Source organism: Pithys albifrons, chromosome 2 (genome assembly GCF_047495875.1).
Source record: "Pithys albifrons albifrons isolate INPA30051 chromosome 2, PitAlb_v1, whole genome shotgun sequence".
Classification (NCBI taxonomy): Eukaryota; Metazoa; Chordata; class Aves; order Passeriformes; family Thamnophilidae; genus Pithys; species Pithys albifrons.
Genome location: NC_092459.1, coordinates 93,340,843 through 93,360,751, shown reverse-complemented (window position 1 = coordinate 93,360,751; position 19,909 = coordinate 93,340,843). Strand labels below are relative to the sequence as shown.

The following is a 19,909-nucleotide window of genomic DNA, read 5'->3' as shown; positions in this document are numbered from 1 at the left end:
TGGAGTGATGGCCTTTGTCTTCCTAAGTAACCATTATGCATGATGGAGCCCTGCTTTCCTGGAGATGGCTGAATGCCTGCCTGCCCATGGGAAGCAGTGAATTAATTCCTTGTTTTAATTTGTTTGTATGCACAGCTTTTGCTTTCCCTATTAAACTGTCTTTATCTCAACTCATTATTTTTGTAGCTTTTACCCCCCTGAATCCCTCCCCCATTCTGCTGGTGGGGGAGTAAGCAAGTGGCTGTGAGGGGCTTGGCTGCTGGCTGGGGTTAAACTATGACACACATTTACATTGTGTTCGTAATGGATGCAACATTTATTAAAAATATTGGACCTCGATTAAGTTAATTGATCCCCAATCAAAATACTATTCAGGTTTTGGTTTCTTTTTTTTTTTCCTTAATGGCAGTGGCAAGCAGTGCTTAGATAGGTCAGGAGGTGAAAGAGATATAGATGACATATGCATCTTTTATAACTATAGTCTGTAGCATTCTGTGGGCTATCTTGCATTTTGAAACCAAGGTGGGACCCAGAAACCTCTCAGCTACAGCAGGGAAATGCTATGAAGATTTAATATTAACCCTGTTGAAACATTAAATTCTCTAAATTTCTTTTCTTCAGTTTTTATCTGATAATAAACCTGGGAAGAGTTATACTTTTTGGCAGAAGATAAAGGCACAATCCTCAACCTTAATTATTATTCCTGAATTTGAATAATATCTTTGGTTATGAAGTTAATTGCACAAGCTAAAAGTTACAGAAAGTTCTACCCAACGTTGTAAAAAATTATACTTAGGAAGTTGTTATGCTCATAATGAACTAATGGCTTTGCAGTCTAAATTCTGTTTGGGTTGCCCACTTCTCTAGGTAAAATAAGGTGCCTTTCACATTACTAAACCCCAGGATTTTTCTAACACTTTCTTCATGCAGCCCAGAAAGAGAAACAATTAAGTCATACAGCCTTCTTTCACCGTGTTCCAAAGAACCATCATGTTCTGTATTCCTTAGGCATCAACAGCGCATGAATGAGAAACAGCGTGGGCTTTACTGATCTTCCAAGGAATATATAATCATTTGCTGTGTTTTAGGAACGATTACTTAAAAAGTGACAAACGAGATAAAAATAAATACAGTAAAAATATGTACCCTGCATATAGTAAGGGTACATCCAAAAGGAAATTATCCTTATTCTTAGAATATTAGAAGGTTAAATCAATATTCTCAAGGCCATTCTTTTACCATTCTGTGATTCCCTGATAGCACTGACTAAACTCATCTTTTTCAGAACTGTGCGCTCCCATCATCTCAAAATTCCCCAGAACTCCCAAACCCAGTATGTAAGTCAATGCAATGATATATAAACCCTTGAGATTTCATAAACAAGTGCTTACATGGTGTGAGTAACCCACGAGTGCACGGTGCTGCCCTCTGATGCAGGGAATGTTCAACCTCCCCAAGAGTAGCCAGGAGATGGCACACAGCCCACCTTCCTTATAGCAGTGTATGGCCATGGATGTGTTTGTTACTGCTTGGACAGATATAAGATCTGCCTTGGGGAACTCAATATGTAAATTACTAGTTGAGGAGAGAATGAGAAGGAAGAAGAAAGGAGATGAAAAAGGGAAAAAGCAACTATGCATACTCCCTATGAGAATGTTTAAAAATTGTTAAGGAATATAAGATGTGAAGCAGAACTTGCTCTCAATGCACAGTTTTGCTGTAACTTAGTACTCTTTGGCAAATGTAACATTTACGACCATCTTCAGCTAGTACTGCAGGCAGTTATAACTTGGTTTGCTTTTCCTCCCTGTTTATTCCTCTCCCATGCATTGTCTAGATTTGAAAGTGTAAATTCTCTGGAGCAGAGACTTCCTCAACAGGATTTGTTGGGGTAGGATCCTGCTGGGTGGGTCCTTATCTCAGCTGTGAAGGCTGACAGGGGGTGCGAGGTGGAAATAATATTTGGTTTGTGCACGACACTTAGGTCCACACAGACATTGCCAGCGAGCAAAGGAAGGTGTGTTTTTAAACCTCAGCATGGCTCCAGCAGCTGCTCAGGTGCCCCATGGCTGCATACACAGTCAGACACGTCTGCTTGGTTTGGGCCCAGCTGTAATTACAGAGGTGCAAGGCGAGCCCGTGGGCACAGCAGTGGTACAACAGGTTTTCGGAAAGGCCTCATAAGACACAGCCTGTATGAACTGAGATGGAGTTATGGAGGATGACTGGTGGTTTTGTTGGTGTTGACTTGTTTTAAGTCTCAGACCTGGATCCCTGCTTGAGTAAGCAAGTGATGCTACAGCTTGGGTGGCCCTCTGGGAGCCAGGGCAGGGGCTCATCTGAGCAACAGGATTTATAGCTTCTGTTGCTTAGTCATTTATCTTAAAGTTGTAGTTGCCAGATGCATATAAGTTACTGATTTCAGGAGAGCCCTCGCCATTCCCCCACCCACGGGCAGCGCTGACAAGCTGTGGGGACCACCCGGCTGTGCCAGTCAGACCGAAGATGCTCCCTGTCTTGGGCATTGGTTGCAGTGGGGGAGGGTGGTGGACAACAAGTTGGAGGACAACAAACTGGAGGACAAGCTGAGGGTCCTTGTAGACAACAAACTGTCCATGCACCAGCAGTGTGTCCCTGTGGCCAAGGCCAGTGGTATCCTAGGGGTCATTAGGAAAAGCATTTCCAGCAGGTGGAGGGAGATGGTCCTGCCCCTCTACTCAGCCCTAGTGAGGCCTCACCTGGAGTGCAGTGTCCAGCTCTGGGCTCCTCAGCACAAGAGAGACATGGAGCTCCTGAAATGGGTCCAGCTGAGGGCAACAAAGATGATTAAGGGACTGGAGCATCTCTCTTATGAGGAAAGGCTGAGAGAGCTAGGCCTGTTCAGCCTCAGGAAGAGATGACTGAGAGGGGACCTCCTAAGTATCTTAAGGAGGGGTGCCAAGAGGATGGAGCCAGGCTCTGCTCAGTGGTGCTGAGCAATAGGAGAAGAGGCAACAGGGAGAAACTGATGGACGGAAGTTCCACCTGAACACAAGGAAGAACTTTTTTACTGTGCGGGTGACCATGCACTGGAAGAGATCGCCCAGAAAGGGTGTGGAGTCTCCCTTACTGGAGATACTCAAGAACCATCTGGATGCAATCCTGTGCCATGTGCTCTACAACGTCCTTGCTTGGGCAGAGACTGGCCCAGATGAGCCCCTGTGGGCCCTTCCACCCTGCCCCATTGGGTGGCTCTGTGTGGTGGGGCAGGGCCGGGGCAGGACTGCAGCCCCCAGCAGGCAGCAAGGGTGGCCCGGGCTCGTGTGGTGGCAGGGCAGGGCCGGGGCAGGACTGCAGGGCCGGGGCACGACTGCAGCCCCCAGCAGGACCGGGGCAGGACTGCAGCCCCGGACAGGCCCGCAGCCCGGGCAGGACTGCAGCCCCCCGGCAGGGCTGCAGCCCCCGGCAAGGCCGGGACAGGCCCACACCCCGGGCAGGACAGCAGCCCCCAGCAGCCCCGGACAGGCCCGCACCCCGGGCAGGACAGCAGCCCCCAGCAGCCCCGGACAGGCCCGCACCCCGGGCAGGACAGCAGCCCCCAGCAGCCCCGGACAGGCCCGCACCCCGGGCAGGACAGCAGCCCCCAGCAGCCCCGGACAGGCCCGCACCCCGGGCAGGACAGCAGCCCCCAGCAGCCCCGGACAGGCCCGCACCCCGGGCAGGACAGCAGCCCCCAGCAGCCCCGGACAGGCCCGCACCCCGGGCAGGACAGCAGCCCCCAGCAGCCCCGGACAGGCCCGAACCCCGGGCAGGACAGCAGCCCCCAGCAGCCCCGGACAGGTTCGCAGCCCCCGGGCAGGACAGCAGACCCCAGACAGGCCCGCACCCCGATCAGGACTGCAGCCCCCGGCAGGCGGCGCGGCCGCGGTGACGCGCAGAGGGAGGCGGGGCGGAAGTGTGTGCTGGCCGGGCTGTGCGGCCGCCGGGCCCCGTTCCGCTGTCCCGGCTGTGTCGGCCTCGGCGGCGCGGGGCAGGGGCAGCAGCAGCGAGGAGAAGATGGCGGCGGAACTGGAGGCCGAGGTGCAGGCCATTGACAAGAGCCTGTTGGAGTGCTCCGCCGAGGAGATCGCCGCGGTGAGGCGGCGGGCGCGGGGCGGGGGGGGCTCGGAGGCCGCGGCAGGCACCGGCCTGGGGGCCGCTCCTGGGGCCGGGGCCGGGGCGAGGCCGCTCCAGGGGCCGGGCGGGCTCTCCCAGAGGGGTGTCCCTGCCCGCGCTGGCGGTGAGGGCACCCTGGGGGGCAGCGGCGTCCCACAGTGCCCTTAGCCCGCTGTTGTCGCCAGCGTCGCTATTGCAGCAGCCCAAATCCATGGCAGCGAACAGCCAGCTTTTCCTGTTGTGCCGGCTGGCGCAGGTGACTCCTTGGAAGCCGCCTGGCCGTGGCCATGCCCTGCCGGGCATCTCGCCCCTTCCTTCGCCTCTTCCTGAAGTTCCTTTGCTGCCCTTTCGCCTCTCTGTGCCAGAGGTCCCACTCCCTCCCTGTTAATTTAGGTGGATGTCTGACCCCACATATGCTTTATACCGTTGAAGTGTCTTTACAGGATTCTTCCTTCCTCCCCTCTATTTAAGATGCGGTTCTGACAAAAGCTTGCAGTAGTTAAGCTTAGGACCATTAGCATGGGATGTTTGTAGAGCAAATATTAGTAAAATCAGTGTAATGTTTCACAGAATCATAGAACATGCCTAGTTGGGAGCAGTCTACTTCTGTTGATAGGCTCTTTTACTGAGTAGCTGAAAGGGTAGAGAAGTGCAGTCTTGGGAGTAAAGTTTTCAGAGGAACTTTTGGTTTTGGGATAAGTGGCTGTTCCTATGGACACTTGGGCATTTGAGGAACTGGATGTAGCTGTTAAAATACAGAGACTGCTCACGTGTGTATCTGTAGGATAAAACCTTGAAGAGCTGTGTGTGTATTTCAGTGGGAATTACATTGGATGCTTTCCAGATGAAAATAAAAGGCTGTCATAATTCAGATTAGCCTCAGATTACACTGGTATATCTACAGTGCAGACAAAGGTATGATTAGATGGGCAAATGTGCACAGTTAGCTATATCCTAGCTAGTTTAGCTCCAGGATTAGTCTTCTTCCCAAACCAAATAATTCCATCCAACATTTATAAGTAGTCCACGTTGAGCCCAAACTGTGTGAACAGCAGATGGCTTTTTTGGGTCACACCGTAGATAAAACCAAGACAAATGTGCACCAGTGAAATACATGTAGGAATTCACTCTGTTTACAAGTGCTGTCTTAAACATAGTCAATTCTTTCTTATTTTTATCTCTGTCATCACTGGCACAAGCTCCAGTTCAAAGATCTATTACTCAAATCTGTGATGTGGTTTCAGCATTGTTTTTTTGCCTCCTTCGGTGATTGCATTACTTTGCTGATAGCCCAATATTAACAAAATAAATACCAGTCCAAAGCAATAGTTGCAGCACTTTTGGCTTCAGTTTCTCGTTGCAACAACTTAATGGTAAACTTGCAAAGAACAACGATCAAAAAAATACGTTGTCTGTGAGAGAACATGAACCTGCATTGTAAGGGTTTGTTTGTGTAGCTAAGAAAAATGTGATTTATATCCTTGGCTTTTGAAACAGCAAACTGAGTTTTTTGTGGCCTATTTGTATTACATGTTTTGTTCTGCTAGTGTGTCTTACATAGAGATACTATGATACTTGTGGATTTAATAGAAAACCCGATGGGACATCAGGTATTTACTTACATAAAATGTTGTTTGATTAGTGTGGGTTTTTTGTCTTTTCTGGGGCAGTTAAAAATGGCTGCAGGACAGTAAGTCTGAGGAGGGAGAAGTGAGGGGGAATACACTTCCCTTTTTAATAAAAACCTCTCTTGAATGGAACATTAGCTTTTCTTGCTTGCAGCTTCAGGTTAGAAGGTAGATAAATAAATACTAATTGATTACTTGCCTAAATGCAAAATGCTTACGTTAAAGAACAAATTCCAAAGTTTTGAGTAGTTTTTCTGGAGTTCAGGCAGTGCAACAGAGGTGTGCATTTGTGTTTATTTCTAGGAACAGTTTTATATGCACAGCAACACTGAGTTGCTTTCCTGGTAGCTCTTGGAGTGACATCTCTTTCCTTGTCCCAGTAGCCTGGATTTCCTGCTAATATTATTTCAGCCAGGATCTGATTTTCAAAACTCTCCACTCAGTTATGTTATGGAACCGGCCCACAAGAGATTTGTGTGTGATGACGTTCAGTGTTGCCACACCTTACTTGCAGACACTACTCCCAGAATTTTTGGGATGGGAAAGCCATTTACTTGAGGAACAAGAATTTTCTCTGGCTAGGTATTTGTCTGAGCTTGTAGTGCAGCTAATATGCACCGTGTATTTTCTGGTAGGAATTAGTAATGTGCTGCTGAATGAAAAGGCCGAGGTTAAAGATATTTTGTTAAAAAAACACAGGTGTAATAACTAGTATATGTTGTAGAAAATAACCTAAAAATGAACTTATTAAATGAAAATCATGGAAAGGACTAAGTCAGTGCCATTGTGATTGGGTCAGTTCCTGGTGATAGTCGATATTTGGGACAACTGATGAGAGGAAAAGATTAATGAGCTGGTGAAAAAGTCAGAGTCTTAGTAATGAAAACTTTACTTTTTTTTCGCGCGTGTGTGTGTAGTTTTCTGAGTCCTGGTGGGAATGGTGAAATTATCTGTAAACTTCTAGATTGTTGCCTGTGGCTTTTTGGCAACCTTTTCCTATTAACTTGTTTGGAAAAAACCTGGGCTTTGAACCTTCCAAGCTGGATGAATATAGAAAGATTTAGCAGATCAATTATGATTTTAGGAAGTCAAACTTAGGAAAAGAGAAGTGAGGAAAGCACCCTGACAAATTAGGGTTTTTTAAATACGAAGTTCTACTTCAGAAAACATACCTAGTAATTGAAAATGCCACAATATATTAAAAAAAAAAGACAAAAATGCCACCAATCTGCAAAGGCGCAGATGCTCTGCTGACTGTATGTCTGTATCCCGAAGAACTTACTACAACTATGTTGTTTCAAACATAAGTTCTTTAGAGTAAGTTATAAATAATTCAGAGTAAATCAAGCTGTAACATTGGATTGTCAAAGCCATTTATTTTGGTATAATTAATTCTTGGTTTTCATGTACAGTTTTAGGTTGATTCCGAATTCTTTTCCTGAAGTTGCCAGAGGGCATCTGGTTGTCATATTTACAATGAGAAATGGCACACTAAGGCTGTTTATGTAACACAGGATTTAATCAGTGGACACTTTCAGTATGTGCTTGCTCCCATTTGTTTATTTTAAAAACCTTGCAGTCTTAATTTACAGTTTCTAAACTTGTAATCCACAAGGCAGAAATAAAACAAATGTCCTAGAGGATTTTTTTTACTCTGTGTGTGTATACAAGGGAAAAAAAACAACTAGGAGATGGTGTGAGTTTTTCAGTGACTCGGAGCAGTTCAGTAGTGTGATGCCCTTTAAAAACTGTCAACACTGGTTTTTTACAATTGATTGACTAAGAGAATTGTGGTGGGTTGACCCTGGCTGGACCCTTGTTACCCACCAAAGCCGCTCTCATTTCCCTCCTCAGCTGGATGGGGGAGAGAAATAAAACAAAAGGCTCATGGGTTGAGATAAGGACAGGGAGAGATCACTCGCTGGTTACTGTCATGGGCAAGACAGACTCGGCTTGGGGAAAAATTAATTCAGTTTATCACCAATCAAATCACAGTAGGGTAATGAGAGATAAAACCAAATCTTAAGAACACCTTCCTCTCATCCCTCCCTTCTTCCCAGGCTCAACTTCACTCAGCTTTTCCCTACCTCCTCCCTGCCAGCAGCACAGAGTGATTGGGAATGGGGGTTGTGGTCAGTTCACAAGTTGTTTCTGCCACTCTCTCTTCCTCAGTGGGAGGACTCCTCACACTTTTCCTCCTCCACCATGAGGTTCCCTCACACAGGATTCTTCCTCCGCAGACTTCTCCAGCGTTGGTCCTTTTCCATGGGGGACAGTCCTTTGGGAACAGGCTGCTTCTGTTCCAGTCCCCTGCTAGGTCACGGATCCTGCCAGCAAACTTGCTCCAGTGTGGGCTCCTTTATCATGGACTCACGGGTCCTACCAGGAGCCTACTCCAGTGTTGGCTTCCCAGGTGATTGCAGCCTGTTTTTGGCATCAGCTACTCTGACATGGCTGCAGGTGGATCTCTGCACCCCCATTAACCTCCATGGGCTGTGGGGGCACGGCTGCCTCACCATGGTCTTCCACATGGGCTGCAAGGGAACCTCTGGTGCCTGGAGCACTTCCTTCCCCTCCTTCTGCACTGACCTTGGGGTCTGCAGGGCTGTTGCTCTGTCATATTCTTACTCGCATCTCCCAGCTGCAATTGCTCTTTCCCACCCCACCCCCTGCCTTAAATATGTTATGCCACAAATACTGCCACCATCTGTGATGGGCTCAGCCTTGGCCAGCAGTGGGTCCGTCTTGGAGCTGTCTGGACGTGGAGAAGTTTCTGGCAGCTTCTCAGAGAAGCCAACCCTGTAGTCCCCCTGCTACCAAAACCTTGCAACACAAACTCAGTGCAAGAATTCATGGGTGTAGCTTCACACTTGAAATAGTACTTCAGATAAGTTATTTTGGTAGTAGGAGAAACCAAAACTCCCTCATTTTCACAGGTAATTTGTTGATATTAAATGAGAAATGGACTCTTACCTAATGATGTGTTTGCTGTTCTCCTTGTGCTTTTTGTCTCTGTCTGTTCCTTTCCAACTTGGGGTTCAGCTGATCCGCTGTGTCCCCAGCTGGCAGCATCTGTCTGCCCTCAGAGAAATGCAACAAACATAGTTTAGCCATATCCTGAAAGTCTCTGCTGATTTTGACACGTTTTACTGGTTGTGCACCTTAGAAGAAAACTTTTTATTAAGGTTTTTTTCTTAAATCTTGTATTTTTGAAAAGAACTTTGTATGTCAAAAGGATAAAATGTGCAAGCAGGGAAACAAATTAATCCTTTCCTAATGTCTTTTGTGATCCAAGTGTGTCTTCTGTGACTTAACACTTTGAAGGAAGCATGACTTTCTAGTTTTGCAATGCCATTTTAGGTTTTTGATTTAGAAATAATCTAGATGGATAGAACTGTGTTTGGTGTTTTTATTAATGAAGAATTTATCTTCTTATTCCTTTTAATGTAAAAGAAATGGCTGCAAGCAAATGACCTTCAGAAAGAAGTATACCAGCATCTGGCCTATTATGTACCAAAAATTTACTGCAGGGGTCCTAACCCTGCCCCTCAGAGAGAAGACATGCTGGCACAACACGTTCTGCTGGGACCAATGGAATGGTACCTTTGTGGGGAAGATCCTGCATTTGGTTTTCCAAAGCTGGAGCAAGCAAACAAACCTTCCCATCTCTGTGGCCGTGTTTTCAAAGTGGGAGAGCCTACATACTCCTGCAGGTAGTTCAGCTTAACGTTGTAAAGTATTTATAATTTGTGAGGTCATGGAACATTTTTCAATAAAAATATACTGTCTCAATGAAAGGATAATACCTCAAATGTATTTTTAACTTAACCTTGCAGTGTTTCATGAGAAGCGGGATCAGGGCAAAATTAACACACTACAGATTTGTAAGTGGAGAAATATTAATTAGTATATTGTAGAGTGTTTTCTGTACAAAAGAAATGCAAGATTAAGAAAGTAGTCGGGTTGACCTGTCAGGGTGATGTAAGGGCATTAATCAGAAGTAAGTGGGCAGGTGTATGTGCATGTATTTTGAGTGTTTAATATCAGCTGTTGGTGTCAATGCTGTATTTTAGATCTCTTTCCATGACCTGTTAAACCAATCTATTGGATGCTAAATCAGGCATACCAGCTTCTAGTTCCTTCCCTAACTCTATCTGTAGATCTCTCTAAAAACACTTTTATTGAACAAGAACAGGAAGTTACTAACCAACTACAAGTATTTTAAAAAAATTTTCAGTTTTAAGCCAATATATTACTAGCTGTATGTTTGTTTTCATCCTTTTTCTGAACTGTTTGTAGGTTAAGTTTAGTTTGTACCCTCTCTGTCACAGAATCCTCTCCTTTTTTGTGGTTTCTACCACTCACTGGGGCACTTGAACACTCACAGGGGTGATGGGGGGAGGGAGTGTCTCTTATTTCTAGAGTTTATTTACGTGGGTTTCCATCCCCTCCATGTATACAAGGACATGATCATTGTGGAAGAATTTTATCTCTCTCCTCTTCTAGAAACAAAATAGCTGTCTGGCCCTTTGGGTTTGAAAATGTTTTGAGACCTCTTTATCATGAGAGATGGATTAAACTGATGAGTGCTTTAGATACTTTCAACCACTAAGAAAACTCCATCTCTTCTCAGCTGTGCTTAGGTTCTTCTTTCACCCTGTGAAAAAATAGAGAAATCTGGGTAGGGAGGCTGAAGACTGTGAGAGGCTATAAAAAGAACTTCCACAATGCCTTCCATACCTTTTCATGAAATCTGGTCCCAAAGAACTAAAAATCCAAACCTCAGAACTAGTATATTAATTCAAGTCAAATTGCATTACAGCCTACAAGTAGTATGTTAATGGTCAGATACTGTTTGTATTGACTAATGAAAACTTTGAGAATTCTGTAATTTTCTTCTAAACACTTGCTTTTTCAAGACCAGCAACTCAATATGTAAAGTATATCCTTGAGAATACTGTCAGGTATGATGCAAACATAGAATACTGCAATCCATTGGTAGAACTTAGAGAGTGAGTGAATGTCCTGTTCATTTCCAAGGTCTCTGTTTAAGGAGAGAAATTATTTAAATACAGCAAATCATAATGTCATTCAGGTTAGAAGGAGTGTCTGGGTAGGCCATCCTGTCCAGTTTTCTGCTCAAATCAGAGTCAGCAGTGAGTGCACACTTACTTTTTGCTGTTGTGGCTGTCAGGATGGAGTCTCTCTCATCTTCCTTCAATCAGAAAGCATTTGTTTCCTGTTGTGTGTTAATTTTCTTTAATTTATAGCTGGTAATGAGTTTAATTTGTTTATGGAATACTGCAAATAATTGTTTTCTGGGACAACAAAATACATTCAAAGCTGTGGATTTTCTGTCCAGTTGTGCAGCTTACAGATCTGCCTCTGCTTTAGGTATGAACACACTTACTTGTTTGAGAATTTACTTGGCAAACAATACTGAGTTGGTAAGTGCACTGCCACAAGGGTAGAGCTCTGAAGAATCAACACCCAGTACTGCAGAACTGATCTACAAAATCCCGTAGGCACATTTTTGCCTGACATGTTTTTTAATTTTTAAAATTTTTTAAAAATTATATCTATTTAATAATTTTTAAAATAAAAATAATGCCATAAATATAAACTATATTAAAACAGAAGACCTTGGTATGATTTTGCTTTGACATTTTTGCCTTCAGTGGCTCCTCTGGAGAAAACAAATGTGAAAATGGTGCTTTTTGCATAGTAAGTTTTATCTTTCCATAATTTATTTGATTAAATGAAATGAAAAGAAATTTTTATGATAGCATTTTATGTGATCTCTGGCATTTTCCTTTAGACAAAATAAGTTGTTTCTCTGAATTCCTGTTATGATAATAATCTTAAGACAGACATTTTCTTGGTAGTTATTTTTACATTGCCAAACCTGACTCCTTTAGTCTTGAGATGCCTTGAAGTCTATTGCATTACATAAGTTCATGTTTTCAGTGTTTTTCAGAGGGACAGTTAAATGTAATGCATAATTGTCCCATTCATTTGTTTAGCCACCTTTGCTAGAAAATTGACTTCTGTCTGATAGAGCAGTGCTTGTAGACAGGACCTTATGGTCTCTGATCTCCTGGTTGAGGAAACTGTTCTCCCACCTCTTCAGTGGGCTTGTAAGGCTAAACTTGGAAGCAGAAGTTTGATCTGCTCTGTTGTGTGCTGTCCTTCTTTCCTGTGTTCAGTGAAAAAATGTCTTCTCTGATTGCTGGAGATCATTGGTGCTTGTACTCTGTACTTGAGAGAACATGCTTGGGTTTATACTGTTTGCCTGTGTGTTCTGTGTTATGTATTTCATCTGTTTACTTGTTTATATATTTGTGTCACCTCTTGAAGGCAATGTCTGTGGTACCCAACTATACTTACTACCCACACAATATTTTAAAGCCACTTTTGTTAATAATGACTTTTTTCCCTAGTTCAATCATAGAATCACAGAATCAATTGGGTTGGAAAAGACCTCCGATATCATCAAGTTCAACCCTTGGTCCAACTCCAGTCCATTTACCAGATCATGGCACTCAGTGCCACGTCCAAGCTCAGTTTAAAAACTTCTAGGGATGGTGAATCCACCACCTTTCTGGGCAGGCCATTCCAATGCCTGATTACTCTCTCTGGAAAGAATTTTTTTCTGATCTCCAACTTAAATTTCCCCTGTCAGAACTTGAGCCTGTGCCCCCTTGTCCTATTGCTGAGTGCCTGGGAGAAGAGACCAACCCCCACCTGGCTAGAGCTTCCCTTCAGGTAGTTATAGACAGTGCTGAGGTCACCTCTGAGTCTCCACTTCTCCAGAATAAACCACCCCAGCTCCCTCAGCCTCTCCCCATAGGGCTTGTGCTCCAGTCCCTTCACCAGCCTTGTTGCTCTTCTCTGGACCCACTCCAGCACCTCAATATCTTTCCTGAACTGAGGGGCCCAGACCTGAACACAATACTCAAGGTGTGGCCTCACCAACGCAGAGTACAGGGGAAGGGTCACTGCCCTGGTCCTGCTGGCCATGCTGTTTTTGATACAGGACAGGATCATTTGTTTTGCCCTCTTTGAGAGCTATCCCTGTCCTCTTTCAGAACAATGTATACGTTAATCAGAAGGTTCGTATTGGTGATACTTGAAAAATAACTGTAAAGTGTGTAATCAAAGGCAAAACCAAGTGTTTAATGCTTTCTCTTCTTCCTGTTGTTGCTGTTTTCAGAGACTGTGCAGTCGACCCAACTTGTGTGTTATGCATGGAGTGCTTCCTTGGAAGTATTCACAGAGAACACCGATACAGGGTTAGTAACACTCCTGGAATATCAGACATGTCATTAGCAATTTTGTGTGTGTATGAATCTCCTTGTTCCAAGTTTAATAATGTATACCTAATTTCAAAAAGTTGAATGAATGCAAAATTTGAAATTGTGTCTGCAGTAATCTTATAAGCACTTGAGTGTTTTGCTCTGAGGGTAAATTCTGGAAGTTAACACTGTAAAATACCAAGCAATTAACTTGTATGTACAACAATTAAGCTTACAAATATATGTTATTTTTAACACATGCCCTTTAGTGTATTTTACAGCATTAGAGTTAGTTTTCAACTTGCTTTGACTTTTATGTTTAACTATTTTTAAAAGCTGTTGAAAAACCTTTATTAAGAAGCCACTTGAATTTACAACTTTTCCTTTAAACATCTGAATTGTTATCAAGTTATGTAAAATGGTAGGACTTTCATTTTTTTAAAAACATTAAGTTAAAATAGAAAGCTAAATCTGTAGATGCTGTTTATTTTAATGATATACTGCTATTAGTGGTGCAGATTTGTTAAAAAAAACCTATACAAACAAAGCCAAGAAGGCCTTGCTGTGTTTTTAAACTGAGAAAGTAAGTGAAAACCACCAGTAAAGCCTTTCTGTAAATCTGTTTTTGACAATACTGCACTCTGTTAATGTAATTCTGATCACTGCCTGGTTACACTGAACACTGGGATTCAGGAGAAAGTAAATAACCAAGTACAGCAACTTGCCTCAAGAAATGTAGCCAGATTTGCTGATACCAGCTTACTTCTTGTATGTAGGTTTTTAGTTTGCAAGCCTAGTGAATTAACAAGTCTAGGTAACATCAAAAAGTGTAAGCAAATGTTCTTTCAAATATCCATCTGATTTTGTTGATATGGTAGGATGTGCCTGTATGTATAGAATGTATCAGAATGTCAAAACTAGATGAAAGAAAAATTCTGTTCATCAGTTAATAGTTGTGATGCAAAAAGAGTATTATTACACTTGTTAACTTGAGGTGTTCTTAGCCTTGAAGTAAATTTTATCTATTTATTATCTATAACAATAAATATATATTCCTTTATATATTTATATATTATATTGCCATATATGTAATATATTAATATGTGTATATTTTATTTAATAAATATTTTTATTTAATAAATATTTTTATTTATTTTTATTATAAAACAGTGTGAACAGGTCAATACAATTTTCAAATAAGTTTTTTCCATGCTTACTAAAACTTTTGTGAACACTTTAAGTTTTGTCTCAATTCTTTTTACCATAAAGCACATCTTTTACTCACTGTGTGGTAGCACTATGTGAAATGATTTAGCTTTGTTCAGATTAAAAATGTGAAAGTCACAAATTAAAACTTGGTTGGAATAATGCCGAGGTCATGGGTTCAATCCCCTATGTGGGCCACTGACTTAAGAGTTGGACTCGATGATCCTTGTGGGTCACTTCCAACTCAGAATAGTCTGTGAATTTTCTGTGAAATAGTACAGATGCCATTGCAAGTAATAGATTCAGAAACTATGAAAACCAGGAGAAATCCCCAGCCTTCAGATGGGGAAGAATGGAGGTGTTTGAAAGTGTTTTGTTGTTCAGTTTTTTTCTTTTGACATAGGGACCCTGGTGAAGTAGACAAGCTTTCAGCTGTCATAGAAGTGGAGATGGTTTCAGTGATACTTTAACAGGATACTATCTAAAGCTATGAAACCTTGAGTTGTTGTGATCATGCTTTTCTGGTTTAGCTGTGACTGCTTGTTTCTTAATGTGCATATAATGTATATGCTTATTTGCATGAACTGCTTTGTTTTAAATAATTTTAGATGACAACATCAGGTGGAGGAGGTTTCTGTGACTGTGGTGATACAGAAGCTTGGAAGGAAGGTCCTTACTGTCAAAAGCATGAACTTAACACTTCAGAGACAGCAGAAGAAGAGGTAATTACAGGACAGGCATTGTGTTCTAGAGTATTAACTGTGTATATATGTGTGTATCTATACAAATCATTCAAGGGCGGTCCCGTGGTTTGAAGGAGAGCACTCTGGACTTCGAATCCCAAGGACCTGAGTTCGAGTCTCAGTGGGACTGTCCCCTGGCAGTTCAATGCCTCCCTGCCATGCCATCCCGTCAGATTTCGGATGCTCAGCAGGGTCAGTCCCGGTTAGTACCGGGTGCTGTGACAGTCCCAAGGACTTCCCTGTCACTGTCCAAGCTCGCTCGGCCATGGCAGATGGACCTCAGGACTTAAACGGTGGGGCCAGTTCTGCGCACGCTGTGCCTCACCTAAAACATCCACTGTGCAGGCTGGAAGGGCCACCCACGTGGGGAGAGCCCTGCCCAAATCTGCGTTCGCGAAGTTTGGCCATACAATATACAATACAATACAAATCATTCACGTGAGGTTATTGTTAGTCTTGTATACTATGCATGAGAGACAGTAGGAACTTTAATAGTAATATTCGAACTGAAGTGTTAAGACAAAAACAATGTCTTGTCTAACTTAAGAAATTCTTTAAAACTACCTTTCCCACTTAAAGGCTTCATTTTGTTTCTCTTTGGTCTCCTGTGGAGCTTTAGTTCTGCTTCTTTGTTTTTCTGTCTATTGTGACAGGTGAAGAAATTCTGCCACATGCAGAGAAAAATCTGTATGTAATCAGATGGATCAAGAAGGCCAGTGGAGCTGTCTGTGCAGCATATGTTCTGATTCTTACCAAAGTGCACAGATTTTTAAAATCAAAATAACGTGCTGTTGCAGGGAAGTCATAATGTAAGATACAGGTCTCTAAGAGCTTGTTTGGTATGGAGAAGGTAAATAGAGAACATTTCTTCACCACAGAATCATAGCATAACAGCTTGGACATACTAAATGCAGAAAGAAGACATGCCACTTCTTACAGTATGAATTTGAACTGTTGGACTACCACTGTTCTTAAAAGTTTATATATGTTAAAAAGGAAATTTATCATGGTTGTGGAGGGAAAAATTATCAAGGGCCATTTAAAATTGAAGACACCATCTTGGATGTGTGAAGTATTAGTGCCTTAAGTTACTGGAGACTAGGGAAGTATCCTGTCTTCTGTTCATACTCTTTGTTTCTCTGTTATGACATCTCAGGAATGAGTGTGGCTAATTGTGCTTCTGGTACAGTCACTCGTGTGTGTTCTTACATACTGTAATTACTGTAGGATTTTTCTAAAAGGAAAATATAAGACAAATTTTTATAGTAATTTTGCTCATCTAATGGTTGAGGTGAAGCAACTGTAATTGTCCTTTCAGTGACTGGTCCTTTTAAAATCTGTTCTCATTATCTCAACCCTAAGACTTTAGCACTGCTGCTGGACTCACCACTTGGTCTACATGCCAGTTCACATTAGTTGGCAGCTTTAGGAAACTCTTGTTCTGAAATCTTGGGTGGACTGCAACTTCTGTGCCCAAAGATACTCACACGGTGAATGGGACAGAAAAGTTATGGTACTGGCCAGGGTTTGTGTTTCTTCTCCATGAGCAACAAGGATTGAGATCGCTTATGCTGGGCAGTTGTCCTCAAGGTATATTAAGGGTTGTTTGTTGAGCGTTATTGGAGCGTGTTTTCTGCCTTGCCCAGATACATGTCTTTGTTCAAAAGTTCTGAGAATGGAGGGAGTGCTGCTGCTTATGGTTTGCCTTTGCTTTTGCTGACTGATAGTTCTTCATACTCTAGATAAGCTTTAAATGAAGGGGGTGGGGGGGGGAAGAAGAATGGCAGTTGTTAACATTCCTGTAAAGCTTCCAAATATTCCCAAAGAGTCTTGGGGAGTGGGGTGTAAACTTTACTAGTACAGGTGGATTGCTGACTGTAAAGAACCTCCTGTAGACAATGCAGACTTAAGTTCTGAAAAGATTATTGTGGTCATTTTTATGCAACATAAGCTGTAGTGAAACACAGAATTTGGTATTAGATAATCCTAAAACAGAAATTGGGCCGTTGTTAAATATTTTAGTTTGTTAATAATTACATATACTTCAAAATACCAGATGATGAATTGAGCCTATGACCCAATGTATGGTACATGTCCAGGTGACCTGCAGGGCATGCAGTGTTCCCTTTCAAGGTTTGTAGAAGAGGACTATAAGACCCCTCCCTTCAGAGAAGAGATTTTTAATGTTTTTTATTCACAGTCCTTGAAATGGATTGGGGAGAAATGGCAGTGGTAACAGCACTGCCTGATTCAGAGTTGGCAGTGGTTCTCATTTGCTGCTCCAAAAAGCATTCCGTTCATGGCAGACTGAGGAAGGACTCTTCTTCCTGCCCTTCCTCATTTCTCTTCCTCCACCTGCAGCAGCAGCCATTCTGCTCTGGCACAGAGAGGAGGAGTTTTGTAGTGGCTGCTGCAGTTGTTGAATGGCGAGCACAGAATGGGCACAAATGAGTGCATGGTCCTCAGACAAAAGGGGGACAGATATCCCTGAGCAAGACTGAGACGTGGACTGATCATTATGAAATACCTTGTTACATCTCAGGATTTAATTATTTATGTACCACAGCATATGAGAGATATGCTTCATAAATCATGATGCCAGTGTGCTGCATGTTGTATAAGCTGGGACAGATAAGACTTGTGCCTTTAATGCATCGTGCATATGTAACAGCACAATAGATGCATAATCATTTGTTTTCTGCAGTTTACTAAATTGATAAGTGGAACAAAAGATACGGTGTTTTGAAATTATGTTTTTGAAGGCATAGCAGAAGAAGCAGATTTTATACAACTGAGGTTAAAAGTTCTTCAGAGAACTATCTTAGAAGGTGTACAGGAGTGAGAACAAGGAGAGTGAAAATGGAGAAATGTGTGTAAATGTCATTGTGTGAAAATGTCTCTGTAAATCAAAGACCAGTTAGCATTCAGTGTTGATTGTTAGATTGGAGCTTGGGTATTATCAGTATAAAACTGGAAAAAGAAAACAGGATGATTATTGACTCTGTTCCTTTCAAATGAAAAGCCATTTGAAGAAAGACATCATTAAAGATGCTTACATCATCTTTGATAAAAGAGGTGCAAAATTGACAGTGTGTTTTGAATTTTATTTAATTTCTCATTTGCTATTTATATTTATTTCCCAGGATCCTCTTGTGCACTTACCCGAAGATATGGTAGCAAGAGCTTATAATATTTTTGCCATTGCATTTAAATATGCAGTAGATATATTAACATGGGAAAAGGAAAATGAATTGCCTGGACTAGAAATGATGTAAGTATAATATTTATCTTCTGCCTTTTAAAGGCTTGCAGTTATTTACAGTCAAAAGTGCAAATTCCGATTTTAAGTGTCTTTTCTGCCTTTTCTAAAATTGTGTTTTGTGGACAAAGGACTACAATAGTTGTAATAAATTTGTATTTTTCATATTTTTTACTTTTCTGATTGTAAAGTGTAGTTTTCTGCATAGCAATGATGGAACACTTTATTTCCAATATCTTAATTTTCTTAAGATTGGAAAAGGTCTAACGATCAAAATTACCGAAATTCTGAAGTGTTCTTCAGTATACTGAAGGCAGAAGTATTTTGTTTTTCTGATGATCCACTTACTAAAATTTTGAAGTGGTACAGAGTGCTTAAGTATATTAATAAATTATGGGAATCAAAAGATTTAGCTGAATTTGTTAGCTTAATAAGTTGTGTTTGAGGACTGTGGAGTCTGTTTTTTTTAAGAGACTGCCAAGTTTTTAATGGCTAATAGACCTTTATGCAATGTCAGGAACAACAAATATGGCAAAATAATGCCAAGATTGCTGAAATCTCTAAGAAGCTATGGGGGAATGTAATAAGCACAGCTACAAAGGAAGTATGTTTTCTTTAGTAGGAAACTATCAGTTAATAATCAACAAATATTCAAAAATAAAACTCAGACTGCAGTATTACCTTGAGATTTTGCTCTTTTTGGACTTAATTCTGCAGGAAAGATGCACATTCCTATAGGGGATAGGAGTTACCCTTTTCAAACAAATTGTTGAGATATATTCCAGTATAGCAGAGGAAGCCCAGACTTGGCTTGTCTATTTGGTGGAAAACTTTGTTAAACTAGAAGTTGGTTTTTTAAATTACATTGCTTTGAATGATATAAATTCAATTCTTGCTTTGAAGTGAGAAGAGTGACACTTACTACTGTATGCTGTTTAATGATGAAGTCCATACCTATGAACAAGTTATTTATACTCTTCAGAAGGCTGTCAACTGCACGCAGAAGGAAGCCATTGGTTTTGCAACAACAGTAGATAGAGATGTAAGTAAATTAATTTCTAGAACTTTTAATTACCTTGCCCTGATGTTTATTTTACATGACTACACTTACTCTAGTTTGTTTTCCCAAAGTGTGTGGTTAATGTGATTGAGCCCTGTGTCATGCCACCCAAAAATATCTCAACTCATTGGCTAATCCAAACCAGACCTGACAGTGAACATACGTTTCAATGTAAATGTTTTCCCATAAGTCTTGTAAGGGTAGATAGCAGCGTGTTTCTCACTCCTCTGTCAGGGACAGGCAGCAGCTTTGGGCCTTCTCTTACTGTACATGGGAGAGCTGACACTGAAGGAGCCCTTCTATGTGGCCCAAGCATAGGAAATGCTTCTCACAATAACACCATTTAACTGAGGGTTAAAACCCATAACTGACTGCTGCTTCTCTGTTACTCATGGAACTATTTGTGGTTTGTGGGTTTTTATTTTATAATTTAATTCAGTTTTTCATAATTGTCATTTTATAATGGCAGAAAGAGGTGAAGCATTTCATGCAATATTTAGAAAGAACAATGAGTTCAGAATCCCTGTGTGCTGAATATGATTTTAACTGGTATGTTGGTTTCAAAAGCACCGTCAGCTGTTTCC

The 19,909-nt window shown here is 41.9% G+C and overlaps 1 protein-coding gene across 2 annotated transcripts in view; it reads left to right on the top strand.

The window, feature by feature from the left end:
• The first annotated feature begins 3,933 nt into the window (after nt 1–3,933).
• The window catches only part of UBR2 (ubiquitin protein ligase E3 component n-recognin 2), a 62,174-nt gene continuing 46,198 nt past the window's right edge, over nt 3,934–19,909 (top strand). For both annotated transcript variants that reach the window (XM_071577714.1, XM_071577723.1), the window contains exons 1-6: nt 3,934–4,113; nt 9,216–9,475; nt 12,976–13,054; nt 14,872–14,985; nt 18,150–18,277; nt 19,169–19,307. In XM_071577714.1, coding sequence (XP_071433815.1) covers nt 4,036–4,113; nt 9,216–9,475; nt 12,976–13,054; nt 14,872–14,985; nt 18,150–18,277; nt 19,169–19,307 — 798 coding nt within the window. In that variant the 5' untranslated portion in view covers nt 3,934–4,035. The remainder of the gene's footprint in view (nt 4,114–9,215; nt 9,476–12,975; nt 13,055–14,871; nt 14,986–18,149; nt 18,278–19,168; nt 19,308–19,909) is intronic.